The following is a 24,497-nucleotide window of genomic DNA, read 5'->3' as shown; positions in this document are numbered from 1 at the left end:
TATCATTCATTCATACCTTTGCTTTACTTACCTCCATAAGAAGCTTGATCTCACTGAGAAATTCATATGTATTCTTATCAAATCAAATGTCATTATGATTCATTAAACCTTTAGCCATTAGCTCTGCTCTGTGTTTGAGTGTTTGTCTAATTATGCTCTTATGATGAGCTGACTGCCTGATCATGATTCATAACTGAAAAGTGTCATGACTAGGCAACCATTATTACTGTTTTGATATTATAAGTCTGCAGCATTGTGGAAAATTCAAAACTGAAAAGGTCTGTGTCATCAAGTGTGTGTTCAGGTTTTTTTATAATCAGTTATCAATTCAATTTAATATAGAATGCACCAAATTTCAAAAGATCAATACTCAACAGGAGTATTGGCCACATTGATTTCTGTGGTTCAGTGTTTCAGCTTGTGAGATTATTCACACAAGTTGCGCATTCTGTGTGCAATATCACTTTTCTTTTCGTTAGCAAATTAGTAATCAGTATTTTAGAATAACATGAAAACAAGTGTACATATTATAGTTTAAGATCTGTACATTTTGTGGAAAGTGGATCTCACATACTATGTGTGGATTTCACTGATTTATCAGTTTCTAATAGAATATCCATGATGCAACGTTTGTTAATATGTGAACAATTTTCATATATATTACTAAAACGTCAAAATCATTAATAGCAGGTATTTACAAATATGTAATTAAATCTGCAGCATATATGGTCATAGTAAGGTATTCATAGGGTATTTAGAATTTCAGACAATATTTGTTACCAATAAAGTACATATTCATGATAAAGAAAAGGACCAAATAGGGAAAAAACATTTGTTGCTACCACAGTTTGCATAATGTGTTGTTCAGCATACCCACTCTTCCATACTGAAAGGTGTATTTTTTGATACAGAAAATCTGAACTTCCTCTAACAATGTTTTTTTGTAAGGTTAAAAAACAACTTTAAGAAAATACTGTACATATCTTAAATGTTCACATATACTACAGTATGCACCTCACCTCAATAGTCAAACAAGGGTCACTCCTGATTCTTCCAACAATGTCTCAGCACTCTGGCCTGTGTACTCACTTGCAAAGCTTGTGTTTTTCTTCCTGTTAGTCACATTTTACAGGCAACATTCCTCCTTCTCAACAATTGGACTGCATCAGTTCCTTCTATCTCCCCGTTCGAAGAAGGTGGCGAGCGAGCTGAGAAGGGGCCAGCCTGTGCAGGGGCATTTGGATGGGGGAAGGGCATGTCTGCTGGCAACGAGGGTGAGTAGATCAGTGCGGCTCAGTGTCTGCGAGGCGGTGATAAGATTCCAGGATTTTCCCAGTGTGACAGGCCTGCTCACCAAGCCGAACACCCTTCTGCATGGAGACAACCACCACCACCTGACCACCCCCAACCCCTGGGCTGCTACACCTCAGCAGGCAGGACCCACTGTCACCTGCAACCACACCCAAATCATCCTCACTCAAACTCTAAATCTTAATCTGACGCATATTCTCTTATTTTTCTGTCTGTGTTGTAAATGTAAAATAAAAGTCTATGAGTGAATTTCTACTTTACAGTCGTACGCTTCTGCGCTATACACAGTCGTGCTGTCTCTTTCTTTCTCTCTGGCTCACTTCTCTTTCTTTATCTCTGCCTCCTCAGTCCCCCCTCCCCACTCCCTCTCCCTTGGATGGCAGGTCAGGCAGTGAGCTGTGCGGGCTCAGAGGAGGTAAGGACGCCGCGGTGCACATTAATAATGAAAGGCCTCAGCCACCCCCCCTAGACACACACACACACACACACACACACACACACACACATACACACTCACGCACACACTCCCCCCATCGCCATGGCGATGGCACTAGCCCAGCACTGTCACCGGGGGGGAAGCTGGGAATATAGCTACACTCTCCAACCCTCCGCTCGCCAAGCTGATCACGAGCTCGTACACAAGCCCACCATACTGGGCCTTCCACCGTGGATATTCACTAATTAAAAACACTCAGCACTACGGCTGCGGCAGAAATCTGCATCTACTTCCCCACCTGGATATGAAAGAGTGACTATGGAGCAGTGAAAAAAAATCTGTGAGAGTCATCACTTAGCAGAAAATGGAAATTCACTCTAGTGTCACAGACCTGAGGCATTAGAATCTGTAATTACACTGAGACCCACGTGAGATTGACCACATTTCACAAGTTTTTTTTTTAAATGAGCACTGCTTCATCCGTGTCTTTATCTAAACTTCACTTCTTCTACTCCATATATGTATCACACACACACACACAACCCTAAACATACACACTTCATCCACACTTCTTTATGATATCCTTAATAGCCCTGAAGACAAATCTATCTAAGACTATCATGACTATCAATGATTGTGTGCATTATCTGTTTGTGTTTTTGACTGTGAATGTCATGAGGTAGAGTGAATGTCACAAAGATTTTTGTAAAAGAGTGAAAATCATTGAAAAACAAATATCAGTTGGCAGGGTTTTCAGGGCGTTTCATGCATTTTGAAGAAACACTGCAATCAAAATAGTTCTTATTCAAACATCTTTTAAATAATTTTGGTTACATTTTCGCATAGCAAGGCTCCATCGCTCATTCCACGATAGGAAGATATTACATAGGCTGTGAGAGAAATATCTCAGTCAAACCAAGGACATCATGGTGATCCATACCACCGCCTGATTTATTTTTAATGAATTCTGCTCATGTCAGAATTTTTCAGAAGTTTCTTAGACCATCAAATTATAATAGAAAAGGGGACTTTTTTTTCAATTTATGGAAAATTATTACTTAATGTTTCTTTTTGTCAAACCAGCTGTTTTTTAAAAAACATGCAAATAGACAAGTAGACAAACATCGGAATTGTAAATTTTGACACAAATACATGCATTCCTTTTTATTCACAAAACCAGTCCAATTTTCTAAACGAATACAAAGATTGGTTATTTTTAAAAGCTGTAGCTACCCAGCAACTTAACAAAATCATGAAAATATAACAAATAAACAAACAAATAAAAATAAAAAAAGTAATCTTGTCTCAGTGCGTTCAGTAGGGTAGACACAGAGCAAGTGCTGTCTCTTAGTGCTATTGCCCTGAGCAGTATTGGCACATGCTCAGTAGGGCCACAGTAACATAAGGCTGCCAGTTTCACTAAAGGAGAAGTTTAGAAATGCAGAGGAGGGCTGATTGAGGAGATTACAGTAGTGACGGCTCTGGCAAACAGCATCTTCAACCCAGTGAAGAGTCTCTGGAGATCTGCCCAATAGAAGGACTTTTTCAGTTTTGTTTCAATCGAAAATTGACAGTGTCACAATTTGAAACATTTTTCATAGTTTTTCAAAGACAACCACTGATCTGTTTGAAAACTATAATCCCCGACAAAGTGAATCATAAAATAGACAAGGGTTTAAGTAACATAATGGTGAAAAATTACAATAATGTTTGCCATTAGCCACTAGTTTTAAAATATAGCTGTAAATTTACATTCTCTACACAAGTACTGTATCTTTCCACACATGAACAACATTAACACCAAACACAGAAATTAGTTGATTGTCCACACTCAGTCCGTCATTTCTGTTTCTGGCAATGAACAGTTCCATGTTTAAGCGACAGAAAAAAAAAACTGCTGAAAAAAGGACATAGGTACCAAAATGGAAACATAGAAAAGGGAATGAAAGTTGCCATAGATGCTTTTCTTTACGCTTCATTTTTGGTTCAAGGAATAAGTAGGTGCATCCATTACCCGATTGATTTTTTTTTTCTGCTTTGTTTTTGTTGTTTTTTTTGTTGTTTTTTTCTAGAATTTTATTATTTGTTGCTTGTTTGTTTGTTTATTAGCCAGTGTCTGTTCCGGAGACAATCCAAGAGTTGGCATTGCACTTGATGGCAGAGCTTTGGGTAGGGAGTGGAGGAGGAGTCCTACTGGAACCACCGGAACGCCGCTCCTGTAGGAAGCATCACCTTCTTGGAAAAACAGAAGACAAGAAGGGAGGGGAGGAGGAGAGGAGAGGAGAGTGGAGAGAGGTTGGACTTGTTAATGAAAAGCAGCACATTTTGAAGTGTTTGAAAATATAATCTCAAATCTACTCTTCTGCTGCAAAGCTGCACTTTCTTCACACCTTGACAGAGCGACATACATAATGTCACACTCCTGTTACTAAACTCTCTGTCTTTACTTCTATTAAGGGCTGCAACTAATCATTATTTTCATTATTGCTTGCTCATCTTTTTCGTTAATGGCTTAATGTGTAAAACATACAGAAAAATTACTATCATAGGTTATCAGAGTCCAAAGTCTTGTTTTACCCAACCTACAGTCCACAACCCAAATATATTCAATTTGCAGTGATATACAACAGACAAAAGCAGACATTTTTTACATTTCAGAAGGTAGAACCAGTGAATCTTTGCTAGTTTTGGATCATAAATAACTTTAGATGAGTAGTATGAGTGAAATCTCTATATCCTACATTGTCTGGCCCATTAGCTGCCCCCCTCTTCCCTCAGCGCCACCGCAGGAAAAAGGCTTCAGTCCTGGCTTCACACAAAACCCGATATGCCACATTTATTATTTAGCCACCACACGCGTTGCTCTCTCACACCATCATCAATGATGATGCCGCTCTCAGTCCCCCCCCCCACCCCTGTCTCTCTCTCTAGCTGTGGTTATCTGTGTGTCTGATTGCACTGAGCAGGAGTGGCACACATGCATGAAGCTGCAGGGCTCGGCACAAGGCCTGCCAGTCAGGAGATAGACAGCCATTCGGGTCCCCGGAGCTGCAGCGCGGCTGGCGTCCTGCAAAGTGCAGCTCCATTCTGCAGCAACGGATTCTTCCGTTCGCCAGCTCTGCCTGGAGCGAAGCAGGAGGAGCTCGGCAAACATTTATGCACCCACACACACTCTCACACCGAACCAATATGTATTCAAGTACAGTCACACACCTCCACACACAGTGGCACGTTAACCGACACTCACAGTACACCCCCAAAATCGCACTAAACAGTGAGACTGTTAAACTGAAATTCTCATGCACGATGGATTCAGAATCACTTTTCTATCAGTGCTCAACAGCAGAAGCTTTAATAAGGAATCGTTCATGCTGTGATAATACACATATACCCATGCATACACTCACACCTGTCTCACGGAAAAGGAAATAGAAGATGTGATGCATTTAAGTGTCACACACCATTCACAGTCATACATTGGTATTGCTATATGAAGACATTAACAAAGTCTCAAAATTCAAATTAAATTCTAGTGATAAAATAATGTGAGTAAAACATAATAATTTGTGTGTCTTGTTGTTCAGCAAAATTATGAGTTTTTCAACAAAGGCAACTCAACAATAAATGGCTCATTAGTTCAAAGAAGTTTGTTTGAAACCAAAAACAATATTAGCCCCACTTACTTTCCATACCCACTTAAACCATTCCCCTACCCTTGAATCAGTAGAGCAGTGTTCTTTTGAATGCTATTTTTCATATCTCGACATGAAACTGAGTGACAACAGGGTTCATGCTCTACAGGTTTCATTTACTTTCATTTTGAAAGTTAACCCCTGCTTACATAAATGAAACATTTTTGCTCGGGTAAAAAGACTTCAAACAAGGTAATTACTCTGGTGATCTCAGCCAAATATAGCACACGCTGTGCTTTATTTGTTAAATTGACTCAATCAGGAATAATCCGACGGTAGAGACACTGAATATCACAGTGCTGTTCACAGCCCATATGCATGTGCCAATTCACATCAACTTCATATCCAATTTCTCAAATATGTAGCAAATGTTGTTTGGTAGATGTAGATCTGGAAAGAATATATGTTTCTGGTGCTGCCAGATTTATTTTCACTTCACCTAAACCCTGAATAAATATGCACAAACTGTTAGCTTTCAATTGTACGCACAGTACATCGTACATACTCAGGATATCCTTTTTGATTCAAATGAATATTAATACGAACCACAAACCTGAAGGTTAATCACCAACATATTGCCAGCATTATTTTATGGTCTGTGTGTTAAGTATCGTTAACCCCTCATCCTTCTCTGTGATGACCTTTCCGCAGCTGCACTCAGCTGTTAAGAAGACAGTCAGAGGACAGCAACATCTGGCGCTGCCACAGATGTCAAAAACCCGGTAAGGGCTGAACTGACCATGATGTAATGTGCAGGAAGAAAAACAACACATCCCTCGATTGGACTGTAAATGCTGTTTTCCCTCATTACCAAACATGTGCAATCAATGGAAAAATGGCAGCAGTTCAGGAATAGAAAAACCTTCCTTCACCAACACTGATTGCACAGGTTCAAACAGATGGGATCTGTGGGTGTGAAGTGGCCAATCACTAAAATCAATGGATGTGTTTTTTCAAACAAGGCGAGCGCATTTGTCATAGCATAGCACAAACATATACCACTAAAGTAGAAGAGGGGAACATCCTTTACTTTTCAGACTAACTGCGTCTTTAATTAGCAAAATCCAGTATAATTTATGATGGCCTTTCAGAGAACAGTGCATGTTGTTAGATCATGTTACTCATGTAAATTCCTTTAAGCCAGTTTAAGCCATCATGAATTCAATTTTTGCCCCAGGGCACCACTGAGCATTCTGGTTATTGTTTCATGGCTTTATCATCAACGATTGTGAGGATTCCCTTATGGACACCCACAACAGAAAAAAAACATACAAACAGACACAATGAATGCAAAGCATCTCCACATACAGCAGTGTATGTGGGATGTAACACTGTCTGCGGTTCATAAGGACCAGAAAAGAAAACCTTTAAAACAACTGAATCTAAACACCAATGACCTCCAGCTGGCACAAACACTCACTGTTTGTCTAGCTGTAGGGGTGAAGCATTTTCCCAAGCCTGCCCTCACTTCAAGAAGCCAATTGTGACTGATGTATATTGATACAATTTTTCTTACCAGGCAAATACACCCATTTCGTAGCCAGGACAAGAGCATTCACAAGCGCAACTGATTTCTTGTTTAATCCATCTGTATACCAGTAATTATCATGAGGAGTATATATGTCACTGTTTGGTGTAAATATGTCAGAGATGATGCAGGAGATGTTTGCAAGGAGATAAATCTTGAAGCTAATGGTCCAAATTTTCACACTCATCCTCAGTGCTCCTGCCCAGTTGGCAGTGTTGGGTAAGTTACTTGAAAAATCTAATAATTTACTCATTTATGTTTACATATTACTCATTTAAAAAGTAATTTGTTAACTTTACTGAACAGCTAAAAAGTAAATTATTGAACAGCAAACATAATTAGTTACTTTTTTACTTTACTCTTTTTACTTGGCCCAGCTCCGTCAAAGGTGTCTTAGAGCTGGAGTGCAGGACTTTTGTCTCCCCCTTCTGACAGTGAGATTAATTACAAAAACACTGTCAACACGTGCTGATGTCATCGGCTCCGCCGTAGTCTACTCCATCACTAGTGTTGCAGCTGTAAAATGGTGGATAAATTGTTTAAAGCGTCACACAACCCCCGCAAAATGACTCGTTTTCACTATCAGAATTTGATCTATTCGGTCTGATAAATTTGGGAAAGTCTAGAAGAGCCGTATGATTAAATTATTTTATCCCCTTCCAAGTTAGCAGAGAGCTAACTGGAAGTTAGCTGGCTCAGCCAGCGGAAGTCTGAGATTGAGATTTATCTGGCGGTGATAGGCTTAATCAGCATTGTGTGAACTCGTTTGACAAGGGCTTGAATGTAATGGATGCTCATTTATATGTAGGTTTAAATAACTTCCTTTAAATAATAGCCTCCATACCAACAATTTACATCTTCTTTGTTTAATATGTGTAGACAAAGACAACTAGATGCAGCCAGGACCAGCATTTACTGACCATCAACAGCAAGCTTAACGTTACTCCAATGTGACTAAATAAAGTCCTATCCTGTCAGGGAAGCTGCATTGTTCAAACACTCGCCAACTCTAAAATGAACCAGATGATTTCCTGAATGTAGCCTCACCAGTGGGTAATGTTAGCAAGTCAGCTAATAAAAAAATGCCTGGAATCGTATTTCTCCTCTTTTAGTGGCAGCTAACCATGTCCCCACATGGCAGCCCCTTCACCAAGCTAGCACGCACCAAACCAGTCAGTCCACTAAATGCACAGAGACCAAACTGATATTAACCTTCCATCACACTACAGGTCACAAGTTGAACAAGTCGACCTCCAAATTGTCAAAGTAACGGAGCATTACTGGAATTAGAAAATGAAATGTAATTACCGAATTTCAAATTGTAATAGCTACTGAAAAAGTAATTACATTAGTGTTCAAAATTAAATGATTTTTAGGTGTCTGTGTTACTTATAATAGTTGTTTCATTTTGTTTTATTGTGGAGCAGAATGTCAGATGGAGGAAACAACGTTTGATAGGGTCTTTTCAGGAGGTTTTTCACTGTATTTTGAATAAACACTGCAATCAAAATTGTTCTTAGGTTGTAATATTAAGTTTTTAAATGTCAGAGGTTTACATATAATGGTTGTTTCAACATTATTTAAATGATTGAATTTAAATGTGAAGTGGGTCCCTACATGTTTAAATGTGGTCACTGAAATGCTGTTGAAACAACTGTTTTATGTCACATAAATGTATAAAACACTGGTTTTACAGTTACCGCGACATCTTGATGTCTTTTGGATGCAAGTTATTAAATCAGTGCTTACTGGGTGGACTACAATCTGATTTTTTGCAGATAATATCAAAGTCTCTCTTAGAGTAATCCAGATGCCAGTCTAGAGTACGACACCTTGACTTCCTAACTGGCTTCCGTCTTCCTCAGCCTCCTCTGTCCACTCCAACTTGTCCCTCTGTCTGCCCAGCAACTTGCCCACACATCCATGTGTCTCGGTGTCAGTCTGCATGCCTGTCAGTTTGCATGAGCCTCTGCTGCCCTGATTGTCTGGTGTACGGTGTCTGGGAGGCAGGAAAGACCACGAGGGAGTATGTTACTCCCATATCAACATCAGATACTGCCAAAGTGGCCCCCAATGGACAACACTAGTATGTTCAGATGTTAGATGTGTCTGATGACATATAAGCACCATATTTGACACAGCCAATGAACTCCGTTACAAAATATATTATATACACAGTAAGTATCTATTAGTAGACAAAGACAAAAACTCAGCTCCTGTCTTATCTTAAAATATAGTCTCAAAGATTACCCACCCACAGGTACAATACATCTTGAGTGTACAGTGACATACAAGTAAAAACAAGGTACACTACAACTTCCTAACCCTGACTCTCCTTCTTTCTCGGTGTTGAACAGCATCGCTGAGACTGACACCACTGGAGGATATTCAGACATAGAGCAGAAAGGAACTGCCTTCCCACTTATTTCTCTCAAATGTAGCATTCCCAGAATAAATCCAGACATCTTCAGCCAGTGAGCTATGAGGTGGCAAAGGCCTCAGCATGCTCACTCCCCCTCACTTGCCAATTTTACGCTCCTCTTTGAGCTGCCATGAGCGTTCAATGGAAACCGTCAACACCCTTAAAATAAGCACACTGCTGCTGGACTGCACTTGTGTACCGGCGCGCATGCTCACAGGCTCGTAGAAACACGCGCACACACGAGCATAACCTTTCAATGCAAATGTGGTAAAACGAAGCCGAGGCGTTTCATCCGCTCGTTTTACTCACACGTGTGTGCACACACAAATGTGCTGAAAAGCAGTCAAAACAATGCACCAAGACCATCTGACAAACTGACCGCAAGACATGTGTTAAATAAGACGTCATGCCCCTTTAGAGACTGCACACGGACTGTAACAGCCACAGCAGAAGGGGATGTGCCGCTCCATCTTTGATTGGAGGGGAATGTGACACTCAGGGGCTGTTTGAGCTACAGCTGAGGCTCACTGCAGTTCACTGTGGACTCTGAAAGCCAGGAGGAGCTTCTCTCATGGCACAGGTGCTGCCCAAATCACCCTGATTATGAATTAAACACATTTAGGGGAAGTGGGAATATCTTTAACTAAGGTCTTGTTTGTAGACGATTAAAATATATACTGTATTTGACAATCTTACATCACCTATTCAATATTGACATTTGGGATTTACTGCTGACTCTCTGCTCTTCACTTTCGTCCTGACACAGCACATCCTCCATGAATCTCATCATCTGACATTTAGCTTGTACTGATGACATCACGCTCACTGACAGCGTGGCCCGGGCTGTATTCTCTGATCTAATCATCTGCTGAACAAGAGCTGTTGACTTAATAACAAAGCCATTTGAGACAACTACTAGACTGCTAATGGGAAACGTATGAGTGCATGTGGACAAATAAAAACCAGGCAAAATTGAAAATGCAGTACTGCTGTCAGAACTCTGTACGAGGGGGAGCAAAAGTTGATTTGAAAATCACGTTTGAGGCCAGAAAGTAACAGGTTGTAGACCTCTTTGATGGTTTCCTGATTGAATGAGAATACTGATGTCATTTTGAATGAGCGCCCATTTGCATTTCAGGTGTATTTTACATTTTGTCAGTTTTGCTCCAATGCAGTTATGTTGAGTCGCTTTAAATCATTCTTAAAATACATGTAAGCTCCCTCATAACTGTAGATGTCTTGAATATACTGCTAGGAACATGTATAAGACAATTAGGTTCATATGGCAACATCAGGGGATTATTACAGGGATTACCTTGTCAAGACAACTTTTGTTTCCTGCCGTGGGTTGTCAGGAGATTGAGGTTTATGTTTTTTCATGCTTTCTGTGCGGGTGTGCAAGAGCTGCACACCTGCCATCATTGTACTTTGGCACGAATGTTTCTCGCCTTTCTCATGGCAACCTAATGCCTATGACCCTCAGTACATCTGTGGCACTGCGGAAACTTTCAGCACTCCAGGAAGGCACTGCGTCATTGCTCATCTGTCGCACAACTACAATGCGCCTGTTGTTTTGGCAGTTAATGAGACCCTGACCACTTACGTATTCACATCAATTTCTATTTGATGCACGGCCCATCTTTGCTGTAACATAATCCAATAAAACTTCATGTTTACTCTGATGATGGACTAGCTCAGGCAGTGTATAATTCTGAAAGCTGTTTTTCCAAAATGTTCACTTTTGACAACTACTGCAACTTTGTACAGACACCATCAGGAATGATATTGTTATCCTTTAACAATATTCATTACTCTACTATTGTTATGGTGTATCATAAATGTTAAATTAAGTAACAAGAAGTGATTAGCCTTCTCATTTATGTCTGAAAAAGGGGAAACTGCTTGACAGACACGTTAAATAAATTAGCAAGTACTTTCAGATGTCAAGAGTAAGGACTTTGTGCAAGATAATTAGAGTACATACATCAGACTGCTATTATGGCTTGGCAGGTTTGTGGTACCCTGGAGTTTCTTTCATATGAGGCAGCCATTGGTAGACTGTGACGTTACAAGCAGCACAATGACCTATATCAACATCAACATTCATGAATATTCAAGCCCCCATGGGTTTGGCATCACTGATGTGAATGACTGTTATTAGGCTAACTGCCATGACACCATCAATTGCGAATCATAAATTAAAACTAAATCCGTTACTGTTACAGACATCGAGTCGTACCACCTACATGGAAAGCTGACACATTTCACCACTTTGGTGAATCATCAACAGAGACGAATGAAGCTTCTCATCAATTTGCAACTGAACAATTTAACGCTGAAAAATGACGATAATCATGGTGATATTAAGACACATCAATCAGATTCTCAACATGTGATAAAGTCAGGCATTTTTAATTAATCCTTCAATTTCACACAATAAATGGACCATGCCGCGTTTTTGAAAGTTTTGGCCCATTTACTCTAAGAAAAAAGTACACGTTTGATTTTTGCAGACTGTTTTCAAAATTTTGCCATGTGTTTTAAAGGTTTTAAATTTCCTCTTCTCTGCATTCCAGGCAGCCACTGGTTTTCCATTCGTTTTTCTATGAAAAATTGTTGCCAAAAACTTTGTCAAAGTACTTCACATTATTCATTTCTGTATCAGGATTAATACATATTGTTGTGTGATAATGCAACACAGATCACATCATGCTGTGCCTTGCCACTCAGCATAATTCTGACTCTGCCAGTTGCTTGCGTGGATGTTGGGAAATTATATTAAAAACCCAAACACTATGGTATGTTTTCAAATGCGGTCAGTAAATCATACTTTCCACATGGTTTGTACAGTAGCCATGGGTATGGCCCTTTATATTGAAGCCTGTGAGTTTACAAACATGTGAATATGTGTAGCTATTTTATCATATTGGTTGGATGTTTTGGTGTTAGGCTGGGAGCTCTAATTTTTCCATCAACATTAACTGAGTTAAACTGGGCTACGTTCTGCATGATGTCAAACAGTGCTGAGTTTGTAACACTGAAAATGATCCAATAACCAAACTATCCCTTTAAGGAGCATTTCACTGCAGATCGCCAAAGTCAGCAGATTGGGATTGAACAACCAACCTTTCAGCCTACAAACAAGAGCCCAAGCTGTCACCCTCAATCAACATCAGAAAGAGAAAGAAATAAAGCCATTAGCAGTTTGAAGCACAAATCCCGTTTCTGCACACAGCAGTGACAATTAGACCAGAGGCCTCTCAACTGGTTCATGTTCACACAGTGTTACTTATCTATCAATTTATTACGCAATGCCAAAGTGACACTATTATCTATTGATCACAAAAGTTTATTTCCTTTGAGATGGAACATCTGCTGAAATTGATTTCATGATTGGTCATTCTGTCACCACAGCCGGGGTTAGTTAGGCCACAGAGTGCGATGGAGGTAACAGACAGGAAGTTTGGAGAAGGACAGCGGCAGCAAAGGGGGGGGGCACATGTGCCACACTGACACCTGGTGCTCCAGATGACAGCTCTGTTGCCAGATGGACCTTATTACATGCACTCACACACACAAACACACCCACATATGTACACTTACACACAAACACATACTGTACACATATTCACAATTACTGCTACTCTGCCTCCACACACACACTATTTTTGCACATTTCTTTACAATCAACATGTAAGCTCAAGGAGGATGTACATGTGACCAAACAGAAAATTCTCCAATGAGGAGGACATGTTGTGTTTTAGCCAGTGAATGAACAATGACTACCAGTTGGATGCGGGAAGGGTGATTGTGTGGTTATGGTGGACAGATTAAAGAGACCCCATGGTGCATGCATACCCTGCACATACCCACCACACTCCCCACCACCTGTCATTTCCCCGCTCCACCAAAAGAGCCCCCACCCCACCCCGCTCTCCCCTGTACAATTTCCCTTAAAGGGGAATGACATTCAGGTAAAAACCGTTCATATCTGAACCAAATGACCTTTGTTTTGTTTTCAGGTCTGAAGTTAAATTTGCTTGTGAAGTTTGTAGATTTCCATTGCATTTTCTTTTTTTGCTCAAAATATTAAATGCCACAATGACAAACTTATGCCTGATTTCTCTGGTTTCTCACTTTGGGTAGTGGTTAATGGGCACAAATGTTGTAAGTTTGTAAGTTATTGAAGCTTTGTAGTCCTGTGACTCTTTGGATCAAAATGCTTTTAAGGATAAGGCTGGCAATTCTCTATATTTTTCTTATTGTCAGCAAATCTCATTTGCAGAGCCAAACCAACTATGAATTGATCCTGCTTACAAGTATTGTGTGTGTATCAAAAGCCTGATATATCTTATCCCTCTGTGCTGTAGACCTCCATAATTGTCCAAAAGCTATTAAAAACATGAGACACACCATGTCCAAACTCTTTGTGGTGAGGGTTTGTAAGTGTTCCTTCACCATGAAGACTTTAAAGATGGTAGTTTGTTTAGAAACAGCTCCAAAGACTAATAACAGTGATCATGTTTTCAGTCTCTGGAGAGTAGTTCTGTGTATGGCAGACACCACTGCGGAACGCGGTTCCATTTACAGTGCTTTGCTAGCTTGTTAAGAGGATAAAAGAGGCTGTGATATATAACACAACAAGTGAACGTACCATTTTTATTAGTCTTTGGAGCTATCGCGAACAAACTTTTCAAGGTGATGGAACATGTCACACACTGCAACAATGTGGCTCATTGACATGTTTTTAGTTTTTGGACAACAATGGAGGTCTTTTAAGTAGTATTATTTTGGGGGGGAACCCTAAATAATGGCTCACAAAGCAATGGCACATCATTTCCACCACTCTCTTACCTCCAGAGCAGCAGAGGGCTTCTTCTTCAGTTCCTCACATTTGCGAAACTTGCAGATCTGGTGGCCTGTTTTGCGATTCCGGCAGCTGCTGCATTGCTCGCAGTTAATCCGCCGTCGACAAGGTGGGCACATGCCGCAACGTTTTCGCTTCTTTTTACCGGAGTTGATAGCAGAGGCCAGCTCACTCTGCGCCGGATACTCGGCCAGGCCGGCCATGTGTAGCGCGCTGTCCGCCAGAAACACTCCAGCCGGCGTCATGATGAAAAGCCCCGGGTTGAAGGGGAAGCCACCCCCTACTCCATATGGGAAGTCAACAGGACCACCTACGGCGTCCGTGACAGACGTACCCTCCAAGTCGCTAGCCCCCGAGCCTGCGTCTCCACCGCCAACTCCCACTCCCATGCCCCCAGGCAGGAGCATGTGCTCCATACCGGCCCGCTTTAACAGTGCTGCTGCCTGGGCAAAGTGCAGCAGGCCATTCTGTCCCTCCAGAACCTGCTCTAGGGTCTGGTCCAACTTGGCTGCCGTCAGTGCGGAGACGGTGGGCTGGGGCTGCAGGGGTGGCTGAGGCTTGGCCGAGTGGCTCTTAGTCTCACTATTGTCCGTGTGTCCATTGGTGGTGGCAGAGGAGACTGCTGTATACTGGGATAGGGTGCGGGAGTTTTTAAGGCTCTTACTGAGGGGCTCACTGATGATGCCACTGCGGTTCCTGCGCTCTATAACAGGAGAGTCCTGTTTGCAGCTACTCCGCTCCAGGTCCTCTGTCCGGCCCCCCTCCGACAGCCCGCTAGACATGGTCCAGAGCGTACGTGCCTGGGTTGGGGGTGAGGGTGGAAAGGGGGCAGGGGTGAGCGACAAGGGGGAGCAAAGACCTTTTCACGGTCCGTTCTGTGCCCCGGTGAGAGTGGTGCCTCACCTCAATGGATTAATCAGCCAACCGACAACAGACAGGCCCCGGAGCCTTCTGCCCGCACTACAGCTCAGCCCTCATCCACGTTCTTCCATGGGCCACCTGGAAACTTTACACAGGGAGAGAAGAGAGAAGTGTGTAAATTACTCATCAACATCCAGTGCACCTCACCAAAACGTCAACACACTCGAGAGAAACATTTTCAATTTTTGTTTAGTTGTGGGGTCAACTTAGACAAATGCAAGAACTAAACATAGTATCTTAAAGATATCACATTCAGACGCCTGAAGAAAAGTTAACTAAATTAGTAAACTTAACAAACTATATATAGCAACCCAACATCCTGATCCAGACTGAAATGTGCATATAATTTGACAAAAATAAATAATAATGTTGAATAATGTAAAATTATGCAAACAACCGATTGAAATCCTGAAATTACAGTTTGATGGCCCATTACCTGGTCTTCATTACCTGCAGTTAGCATTAAGTGCTTTGATACAAGGAGTTAGTGACACTACATAGAAATTAGTTTTACAAAATTAAACATGGACGGGGGCCACCTAATTCTTCTCTAATTGGTTATAGCAAAGAAAAGGAATTACAGCGTAGAGCGCCTAATCTTGCTGATACAATCAAATTAATTGTGTTGAACACAAAAATTGCTTTGGTAAACTACATAAATTACAAACTGATGGGTATTTTTGACCATAGGATTTTTGTTGTTGTTGTTTATACATACAAATAAGTGCTTTTGTGTGCAAAAATTTCCATAAACAAAGACAGGTGTAAGCTCTTTTACAAAAAAGTCCCTGCCTGGAACAGACTGAGACATTCAACAGTGCTCAACACAATTCCAAATGATCATTATTACCTGCTTTGAAATGGTGCCCAGGTGAACTCTTGAAAGACCGATCTGTTGTATCTATCAGTTGCTCATTGGCGCTAACACAACTATGACTTTTTTTCTGACTCTTTTTACTTCTAAGTGAAGTTTGTAATTTGAGATTTTTTTATTTTATTTTATTTATCTTTTTTATCAGTATTTATCTGTAATAATACCTTTTTGAGACTAAGCTGTTTTGGTGCTTTATAGATAAATTGTATTGACCCGACTGCAGTTAAGTCATTTAAGAAATGTTGCATATATTGACTAACAATTACACACTCAATGATCTGAGTACATAACCTTGTGATACAATATGTGAGAAAATAACTGTCTCTTATTACACTTTCTCACCCAACATTCGCAGACACTGTAAAAAATGTGCCTAAAATCACAGCAACAAAACCAAAGAAGTTGATACTTTTTTGATATTAATTTGAAAATATTTCCTATCCAATCAAAGGCCAAACGTGTAGAGCAATATAAATTTAGTCAAATGTTGTGGGGAGAGTGTGAAGAGTGTTCACTAGGCAGGTAGTGGGAGACTCCCCACTGGAAGGAGATACATGCATACACAAGCTTTTAGCGTAAGATTCATGTGACTGCTCATCTATGAAAAGAAAAACTATGTTGCTATTCTCCTGACCTGTCCATGTTCACAAACAAGCATACCACCTCCCACAGAAAAGCTGAGGAAATGGCCGGGCCAGTCCTTATAAGGGAAACAAAGGGAAAGGGAGGGGAAGAGGATGGAGGGGGGGGGGGGGGTGTCTGTGCAGTGTGTGGAAATTGGAAGGCCAGAATTAGTGGGAGGTAAAGCTTCAAAGGCAAGCGCACAGCCCCCACATTCTCACCAGCTCAGGGGGATGTGGCGCCAGTGAACCAGAGCCAGCTCCGCAGCCCCTCAGCCCCATAGTTTCAGTTTCTCCCACTACAACACTGACCAGGGTCCGGTTTCCCAGAAGCATCTCAGCACTATCTCTGCTCAGTTGTGGGTGAAAGCGTAACAGCACTGCAAGGCATCACAGAGTGATACATGTGGATTTTGTGGTTTTATGGAATATTGGACCTGAAAAATTATGCACTCAGTGGTCACATATGAAGACTTTGACATTGGTAAAAGCAGCAGAGTGATTTTTGATTTTTTTAACGCTACACTTTCTCAGTTGAGCTTTGTAGCAGCTGTATAACTACAAAAGTAAATTGGTTTATTTGTATAACAGCGCTGTTTCTTGATTAATCATGGCCTGGGAGAATATCCAGCTCTGATCCAACTGCTTTATCAATGCTCTAAATACAGTAAATGTGTTAAAAGACTTGAGTACACCACATAATTAATGAACTGGCATATTATCAATAGCTAGAATAAATTAGTTCTCAAGTCGTCTACAGATCAGCTGTAATGTTACAATTCAGCCAGGATACAATTATCCCACCAGCCTCGCAACAGCTGACCGGCTGATGACGTGGCTGTTTTTGGGGGTTTTTTTTAAAGATGTATATTAGAAATTATAATGACACATATTGCCTCTTCTCTTGTTTCAAACATTAATGCTTTTCATACTGCTGACTTGCTTTGCGTCATCCCATCCACACCTACATCATGACGATACCACAGTGACACACAGGCTCCTTTTGTTTCTTCAGTAGAATATTAATAATTTGACAAAATTATTTTTTACTTACAACTGGGTTTTATTTGTATTGTAGATTAAAAGCAGTGTGATGAGCATGAATTCAAACTATAATATTTTGGTCATTAAGGCATTTTTCAAATCACTGTTTTATAGTACAGCGATGTACACCTATGATTTACAGTTAAAAAACTCCCTATTTATCTCATAGTAGCCATTTATGCAGCCCCTCAGTTCAGCCTCTGTCTGAAACAGGCTGTTTTATCTCCTGTCTCTTTAAGGTCCCCCCTCCCAATGAGCCCACTCTGTTCTGATTGGTTAAGTCCTGGAAGCTGCCTCAGAGACTACGTAAACAAACAATAATAGTAGGATTTCACATTCTTTAATCAAAATAGAAACTTCTCGAATACATCTATACGAGCCGAAATCTGATCCAAAATATGCGAGTGGACAAAGAGAACAACCCGTGGAACAACTTTGGTCTATGGAATGGATGGCCATTTGTGGGCATGCATAAACAATCTGATGTCAGTTTGACGGGGAAGTAGGGGTAACTTTGCAAACAAAGTGTTCAGAGCAGGCAGAAGTCTGGGCTTTTGACTTGCAGGAAGCATTTTTACATACATTCACCTAAAGGTTTGGAATTTTGACCAAAAATCACAAAAAAGCATGTTAAGAAAAATAAGCAGATAAATGTCTTTGTCATTTAAGCATACAGATACTGTCTAATGGACAACTGTTATGCTATGATTTATAAATAGAAATGAATTTCCTAAGTTTAATGGTTTGGTATACATGTTGTGGTATGAAGACTGTGTTTGTATAAAGATCAACAATTTGATTTGTAGTTTGGAATTGACAAACTGTACATTGATGTCAGTATGTATCTCCAAGAGTACACCAAGACTCTGAAAGCAAACTAGTCTGGAAGATGTGTATCCAGATATTTTACTTTACATGTTTACACATTGGGTTCAGACTTGTAATCAGACTGAAGCCAAAACTGGTGCACCATACCGCAGTTGTTGCTTTGGTCTACCACATTGTGTAACAAATGAAAGCAGGGGGCACCTCTTTTAGCCTCACACACACACACAGACACACACACACACACACACACCCTCCTCTGCTGTGTGTGTGTACATCCGCCTTCCATCCCACTGACCTATCAGTCACACTCTTTCCGTCCTCATCAACCCTGAGCTTGGCACATAATCTTTGGCTGATCACCCTCTTCCACTTCCAGTGTCATGGCTCTTCAGATCCCTTCACTACATCATTTGCAGAAGAGGTTTATGTCCTTATGTGAACTGTCTCCTAAACCACAACCGTCTTTTCTCTCTGCTGCTGAGAGTGTCAATGCCATATCACTGAACACATACACTAAGATGACCGGTGTTGTTTTGTACTTTATGCATGTTTACTCAGTTTTCCGTGATGTTATAGGCTTGATGCTGTGGTTCATATTAAAGCTTTACACCTCATTCACCTCACTGTGTATTGGCCCGACAACAGCACAGAGCCGCACGCTGTCTCAGCATAAAACAGAGTGTAAATATGAGCCATCGTTGATATTTCCCTGAGTCTTTGTTTTTTTGTTAATCTATCCACACACAACGTGCTGCACAGGATTAGCGGACCGAGATAAAGATCTGGATATAAATGGTCCAAATGATCAATATGGTCCGACAACTACATGTGTGAAGCCTTTTTTCAAATCGACCTGTGAGCTCAGCTGGAGATGGTAGAGCACGGGTGTGGCCTGAGAGGCATGATGTGAACCTGCAATCACAGCATCCACAAAAATAATTGGTGGCCTCTTGTTTAAGTAAATTCAACACTGCAGCAGGAGCGGTCACTGTGTATTAGCATGACTTTTTTTTAATGGTTTCTTTGATGCCTGATCATCATTACAGGCAAAACTGAAGCTGTTTTGTTCAAGTGTTTTTGAATCTTTAAGGAAAGTAAAGCAGAGTGGTGGAGAATTACTGTAGTTTTACTGGTCAATAAATCATTTAGTGCAGTCAAAAAAAATATTGACTAGCCCGAGGAGGTATAACACAACTTCCTTAATGCGATTATAAATGTTGCTGTTCATTCAGTAAAGACATTTGGTGAAAATATTGCCATTAATTTGAGGCTGTTTTGTTGAAGCAGCTGGGAGATATCTACTCAGTAACTTTATCACTTTGTGAACACTTTGTCAACAGCATCTGATCTGCAGAACTTGAGAATGATGAGCAGAAACTGAGAATATTGTTAATAAAATGTCTCAAAAATTGGTACTGTATTGGCCTGTATTCATTTGTGTGTGAAATTTGATTTTGGATTTATCAACTAATAGCTTGTGATAAAGTGTGGATTCACATCTACGGCACTTGTGGTGTCAGAGAGAAGCATATATACCAAATTTCATGCAAAAACAGCCTCATGAAATGCAAAATTCAAATGAAATGTGTGGTGTTTTTATCCAGATATTATTGCTCTACAGAATACTGCAGGAGGATTGGTCACTGTGTAATAGTATGACTTTTTGAACAGTTTATTTGATGCCTGATCATCATTATAGGCAAAACTGAAGTTGTTCTGTTCATTTTTTTTACACTTTAAAAAAGTAAAGCTGAATGGTGTAGAATTACACATTTAACCTTTAAGGGAAATTTTGTTTTTGCTGTCTCCCTATTTGCTAGTGGATCATGGTGCCTGAAAATAGTTTCCTCTGGGTATGTGTGGGTTTGTTTATGTCTAATCATTTGTATAAAATTTGACATTCAAAGGAAAAGTTTTATATTTTGGGAAATATGCTTGCTTTCCTGCTGAGAGTTTGAGAAGAGTTCAGATTGACACCACTCTCTTGTATGTAGGTAAATATCAAGCTACCGCCAGAAGCCAGTTAGCTTAATTTAGCACAAAAACTGGAAACAGGGGTAAATAGCTAGCCCAACTCTGTCCAATGGTAACAAATCCAGCACCTCTGAAACTAACTAATTAACAAGTTGTGCCTCATTTGTTCAATCTGTACAAAAACCGAAGTGTAAAAATGACAATTTGCTGTTGTGTAAATTGTTGTGCGCTGAACTATTTCTTGGCCATGACCAGTTGCCAGGCAACTGGTGGACACTCCAGTAGGTTACTGGTCTTGGACAAGAAATAGTCCAGTACATAACCCTTGGTAAAAAGGTGCAAGGTCTTTTTTAGCCAGCTGCTGGTGATAGCTTCATAATTAGTGCACAGACACATGTGAGTGGTATCAATCATGTCATTTATCTCTCAGTAAGAAAGCAAATAAGCACATTTTCCAAAATGTTTCCTTTAAGCCATTTAGCACAAATAGCTTATCACAGTCAGTACTGTATACCAGCATTCTGTATACCTAGGATAAAGTAGGTCATAATACCAAAACAATGTCAAAATATTGTAAAGCCATTCAAAAGCTGTCAGAGTTTCAGAATATGAATCTTCATGTTTTGTGTTGAACAAAAACTTTCAAGTTTAATTAACTGGTGAATTAAGTAGTACTTTAATCAATTATACATTCACACAACACTAAAAATGATGAGTGCTTCCTAACAGCCAAAGCGCCTACTGAGCGAATGTCAGCATTATGCTACTTGTATGAGTGTGAACAGCTCATTTAACATTCACATGCAGCTCTCAGCCTGTAATGGCTCAAAACTTACAGGCTTGTTTTATAAGATATCTTTTTATTTTAAGATTTTTTTCTGACTTAATACCAACTGTTTGGGTTATATGCAAAAAAAACAGATGTGTATGGTAAAAATAAATGTCAGTCCTCAATATAGTAACAACGTTGGCTGATTGGTTGATTCAGTCGATGACGGGCTGACTGATCAATAGGTGATGGAGGAATGGAGGAAAGCATTTAGGGGCTAGTGTGTGTTTATCTCTCCTCTGGTTTTTGAGGGGAGGACAGCAGACCTATAATCTTGTTGGAAACAAAAATCTAAACATCAGAATAACAAAAAATGACCAGGTCTATTTTTCCTTCATGGCTGCTTAAATATTCAACAGACAATTGACTTGGTCCCCAAAACTGCTTTATATTACCTGCTAGGGTCACATACTGTATGTGTTCAGTGAGACTAGAGCTGCAACAATTAGTTGATTAATCAATTAGTCAATCGACAGAAAATTAATTGACAATTATTTTGATAATCAAGTATCGTTTCAGTCATTTTAAGCAAAAATGCCAAATATTTGATTGTTCCTGGTTCTCAAATGTAGGAGTTTCTATTACCATAAAATGAAAACTTTGGGATTTTGGATTGTTGGTCAGACAAAATAACACATTTCAAGATGTTACATTGAGCTTTAGTTAATAGTGATGGCCATTTTTCACTGTTTTCCGATATTTTATAATTAATCAATTAATCAAGGAAACAATCAGCACATTAATCGATAATGAAAATAATCATTTGTTGTAGCCCTAAAGTGAGACATTCATTTATTTAGTTTGGACTGTGATGTAGGATGTATGAGTCTCTATCCAACGTCCTTTCACTAAATCCTGCATTAATTACATTTTTTTTCTTCAATAAATAAACAAATTGTCCTGCTAATTGAAATCACAGATCAAGTTTGACTAGACAATTAACCTCCTTCAAACCAATTAGGCCTCATTTTGACAAAGGTGTCATAAGCATTAGGCAATTAGCCAGCATTAAACTGCCAGAACCATTTGTGAATGACGGGATTGTTGAAGTAACTCTTAAATAAGTTTCCTTCACTGACGTCACTTTATGCGCAGGTGCCAGGTAATCGCTGTCAGCTTTCAAACGGAGAGAGAGAAAAAAATATTGTCTAATTTCCTGCAGGGCTATGAGGTATTTGCTCCTCCACAAACTCCAGAGCAACTGACTACACCTCTGGAGACGGGAGAATACTTGATGCATTAGTTCAGGCGATGCACAATGCAAATGCAGCGCCCCCACCACCACCACCACCACCACCTCCCCAACTCCCCCCCTCCCCTCCAGACGCGCTGTCTGCGGACTCCGTACTTGTCTACCGTGTGAGCCACACATTCTCTATTCCTCCCACCTCCTGTCGACTGACGCACGCACACACACACACACACACACACACACACCACACAACACAACACACACCTATGGGCTCGCACTCAGACGCGCAAACGCAGGGGAAGTTAAAAAGCATGGTGACAATATTTAGACTCAAGGTTTCATCCATTGTCCATAACCTGCTGCGTCTCATTCTCCCTAATTACCCTGTGCACACAAAAAAAGTTAGAGGAGAAAAACAACCACGCTTCGAACCATGGAGCACTGTGCATACTGACTACAGCGGGCAGCGATACTGGTGGTGGATTGCCATGGGGGAGGGGGGGGGGGGAGGTGCTGGGGGGGGTAGCGCGTTCCCAGGTAGCCTTGAGAGCTACCTGGGAACTTTCAATGATGCTCAGACAAAAGCAGATAGAGAGAAATAAGAAGATATTTTGATTTATTTTTTTATTTTTTTTAAAAGAAGAAGGGTACACCTTCTCTCTCTTTACGCATGTGGAAAACTGTAATATCCCATTTTTCTAGTTTATGTTTTTAGGATGATAATATGACAGCGGGTGAAATGAAAAGTTTCAGTCATACAGAGAGACAAGCAAAAAGAGTCCGAGTCAAATACAAGCATGATAAGACTCTAATGCGCGCTGATGATTTCTTTCATTAACTGGCAGCGTCAAGTTTAGCGCGCACATCATTAACAGCTGATTCACAATGAACCATCGGGGCTTTTGGTTTAACGCTGTGCCCATCCGTATCAGCGGTGGCGTCCACTTATTAAATAAAGAAAAAAGAGAAGATTGTTCCTGAGGAGCTGAGAGCAGCTTGTAAAATCTTCATCCCCAGCGTGCTGAGGCATATAACATGTCCAAGCACCGGCGATGTTTAAAGCATTCTGATATTTTTTTTTTAAATTTCAAGTGTAGATCAAAATAGCTGGCTTTTGTCTGGACCCAGTGATCTATGAGCACGGACGCCTATCTGCGGTACCAGCATATGGTCTGCAGTCGCACATTTGAGGATATGCCGAAGAGCCATGCATGGTTCACCCCAGCTATAACTTGATCCTATAAGAAGATGACATCCCAACTTTCACCAGACTTCAACAAAGTATGATCCCCCTCCATCCCACCCCTCCTCCCTCCCCTTCCATGTATCTGCATATTTGCAAACACGGGCCCGTTTTATTCGCACCTACCAAAGCAGATCCGAGCAGAGGGGAGGGCTCCCACAGTCCGAGCGGTCCGTCTCTCAGCCTGCCGTGCAGAATGGTGACAAAAAAAAGAAAGGGGCAGGGGGGGAAAACAGCTTATTCTCCGAGAACACAATCCGACAGAGTGCCTGTCTGTTAGGAACAAATGTGAAAAGAAAAAAATCATTCACCGACAGTTATTTTGGAGAAGCGTACTTTCTCAGAGGCTGAACGCGTGGGTTCCCCCAGCTTTCTCGGTCCTTGCAATCCCACCTCTACATCCCCGCTTGCAGAGAGGAACATGCAAACACATTTCATAGATTTTTGGAGCTTCGCGGAAAAACCGAAGTGGACTTTTCCGCGGCGCGCGCACTTCAGCTGAAGCAATAACGAACTCAGAGAGGCTGTGCGGTTCACTGAGATATCAGGACAACTGAGGAGAAATATGTTATTTCATTATAAAGCTGGGCTGAAAGAGGTTGACTGTACTCTGCCTCTATGATAACTGGCTGCATCTATTTGCCTATGACGTTGATAATGCAGTGGCACACATGTTGATGATTTAATATAAATAAATTGTTGTTGAAGCGGCACAA

At 40.7% G+C, this 24,497-nt stretch overlaps 1 protein-coding gene across 6 annotated transcripts; it reads right to left on the bottom strand.

The window, feature by feature from the left end:
• Positions 1–2,880: 2,880 nt before the first annotated feature.
• Positions 2,881–24,232, bottom strand: cxxc5a (CXXC finger protein 5a). Of its 6 annotated transcripts, none has more exons than XM_044371462.1 (4): positions 24,118–24,232; positions 23,908–23,965; positions 14,244–15,262; positions 2,881–3,982 (listed from the first exon to the last, which is right to left on the bottom strand). In XM_044371462.1, exons 3-4 carry the CDS (start codon positions 15,036–15,038, stop codon positions 3,938–3,940), a joined length of 840 nt encoding a protein of 279 aa, XP_044227397.1. In that variant the 5' UTR covers positions 15,039–15,262; positions 23,908–23,965; positions 24,118–24,232; the 3' UTR covers positions 2,881–3,937. The 6 variants fall into 6 exon arrangements, with proteins under 6 accessions (XP_044227397.1, XP_044227398.1, XP_044227399.1 ...); XM_044371463.1 differs by having other exon boundaries at positions 14,244–15,056; positions 15,160–15,262; positions 23,908–24,223; XM_044371464.1 differs by having other exon boundaries at positions 24,093–24,222.
• Between the last annotated feature and the right edge of the window lie 265 nt (positions 24,233–24,497).

Source organism: Thunnus albacares, chromosome 13 (genome assembly GCF_914725855.1).
Source record: "Thunnus albacares chromosome 13, fThuAlb1.1, whole genome shotgun sequence".
NCBI lineage: Eukaryota > Metazoa > Chordata > Actinopteri > Scombriformes > Scombridae > Thunnus > Thunnus albacares.
Note: the sequence above shows the minus strand (reverse complement) of the source record. Positions and strands in the feature narration are given on the sequence as shown.

Coding starts and splice junctions, on each gene's coding strand:
- cxxc5a (XM_044371462.1), bottom strand. CDS start 15,038: ATGTCTAGCGGGCTGTCGGAGGGGGGCCGGACAGAGGACCTGGAGCGG. Junction 3,983..14,243: donor AGCCCTCTGCTGCTCTGGAG/GTAAGAGAGTGG, acceptor TGTTTTTCCAAG/AAGGTGATGCTTCCTACAGG.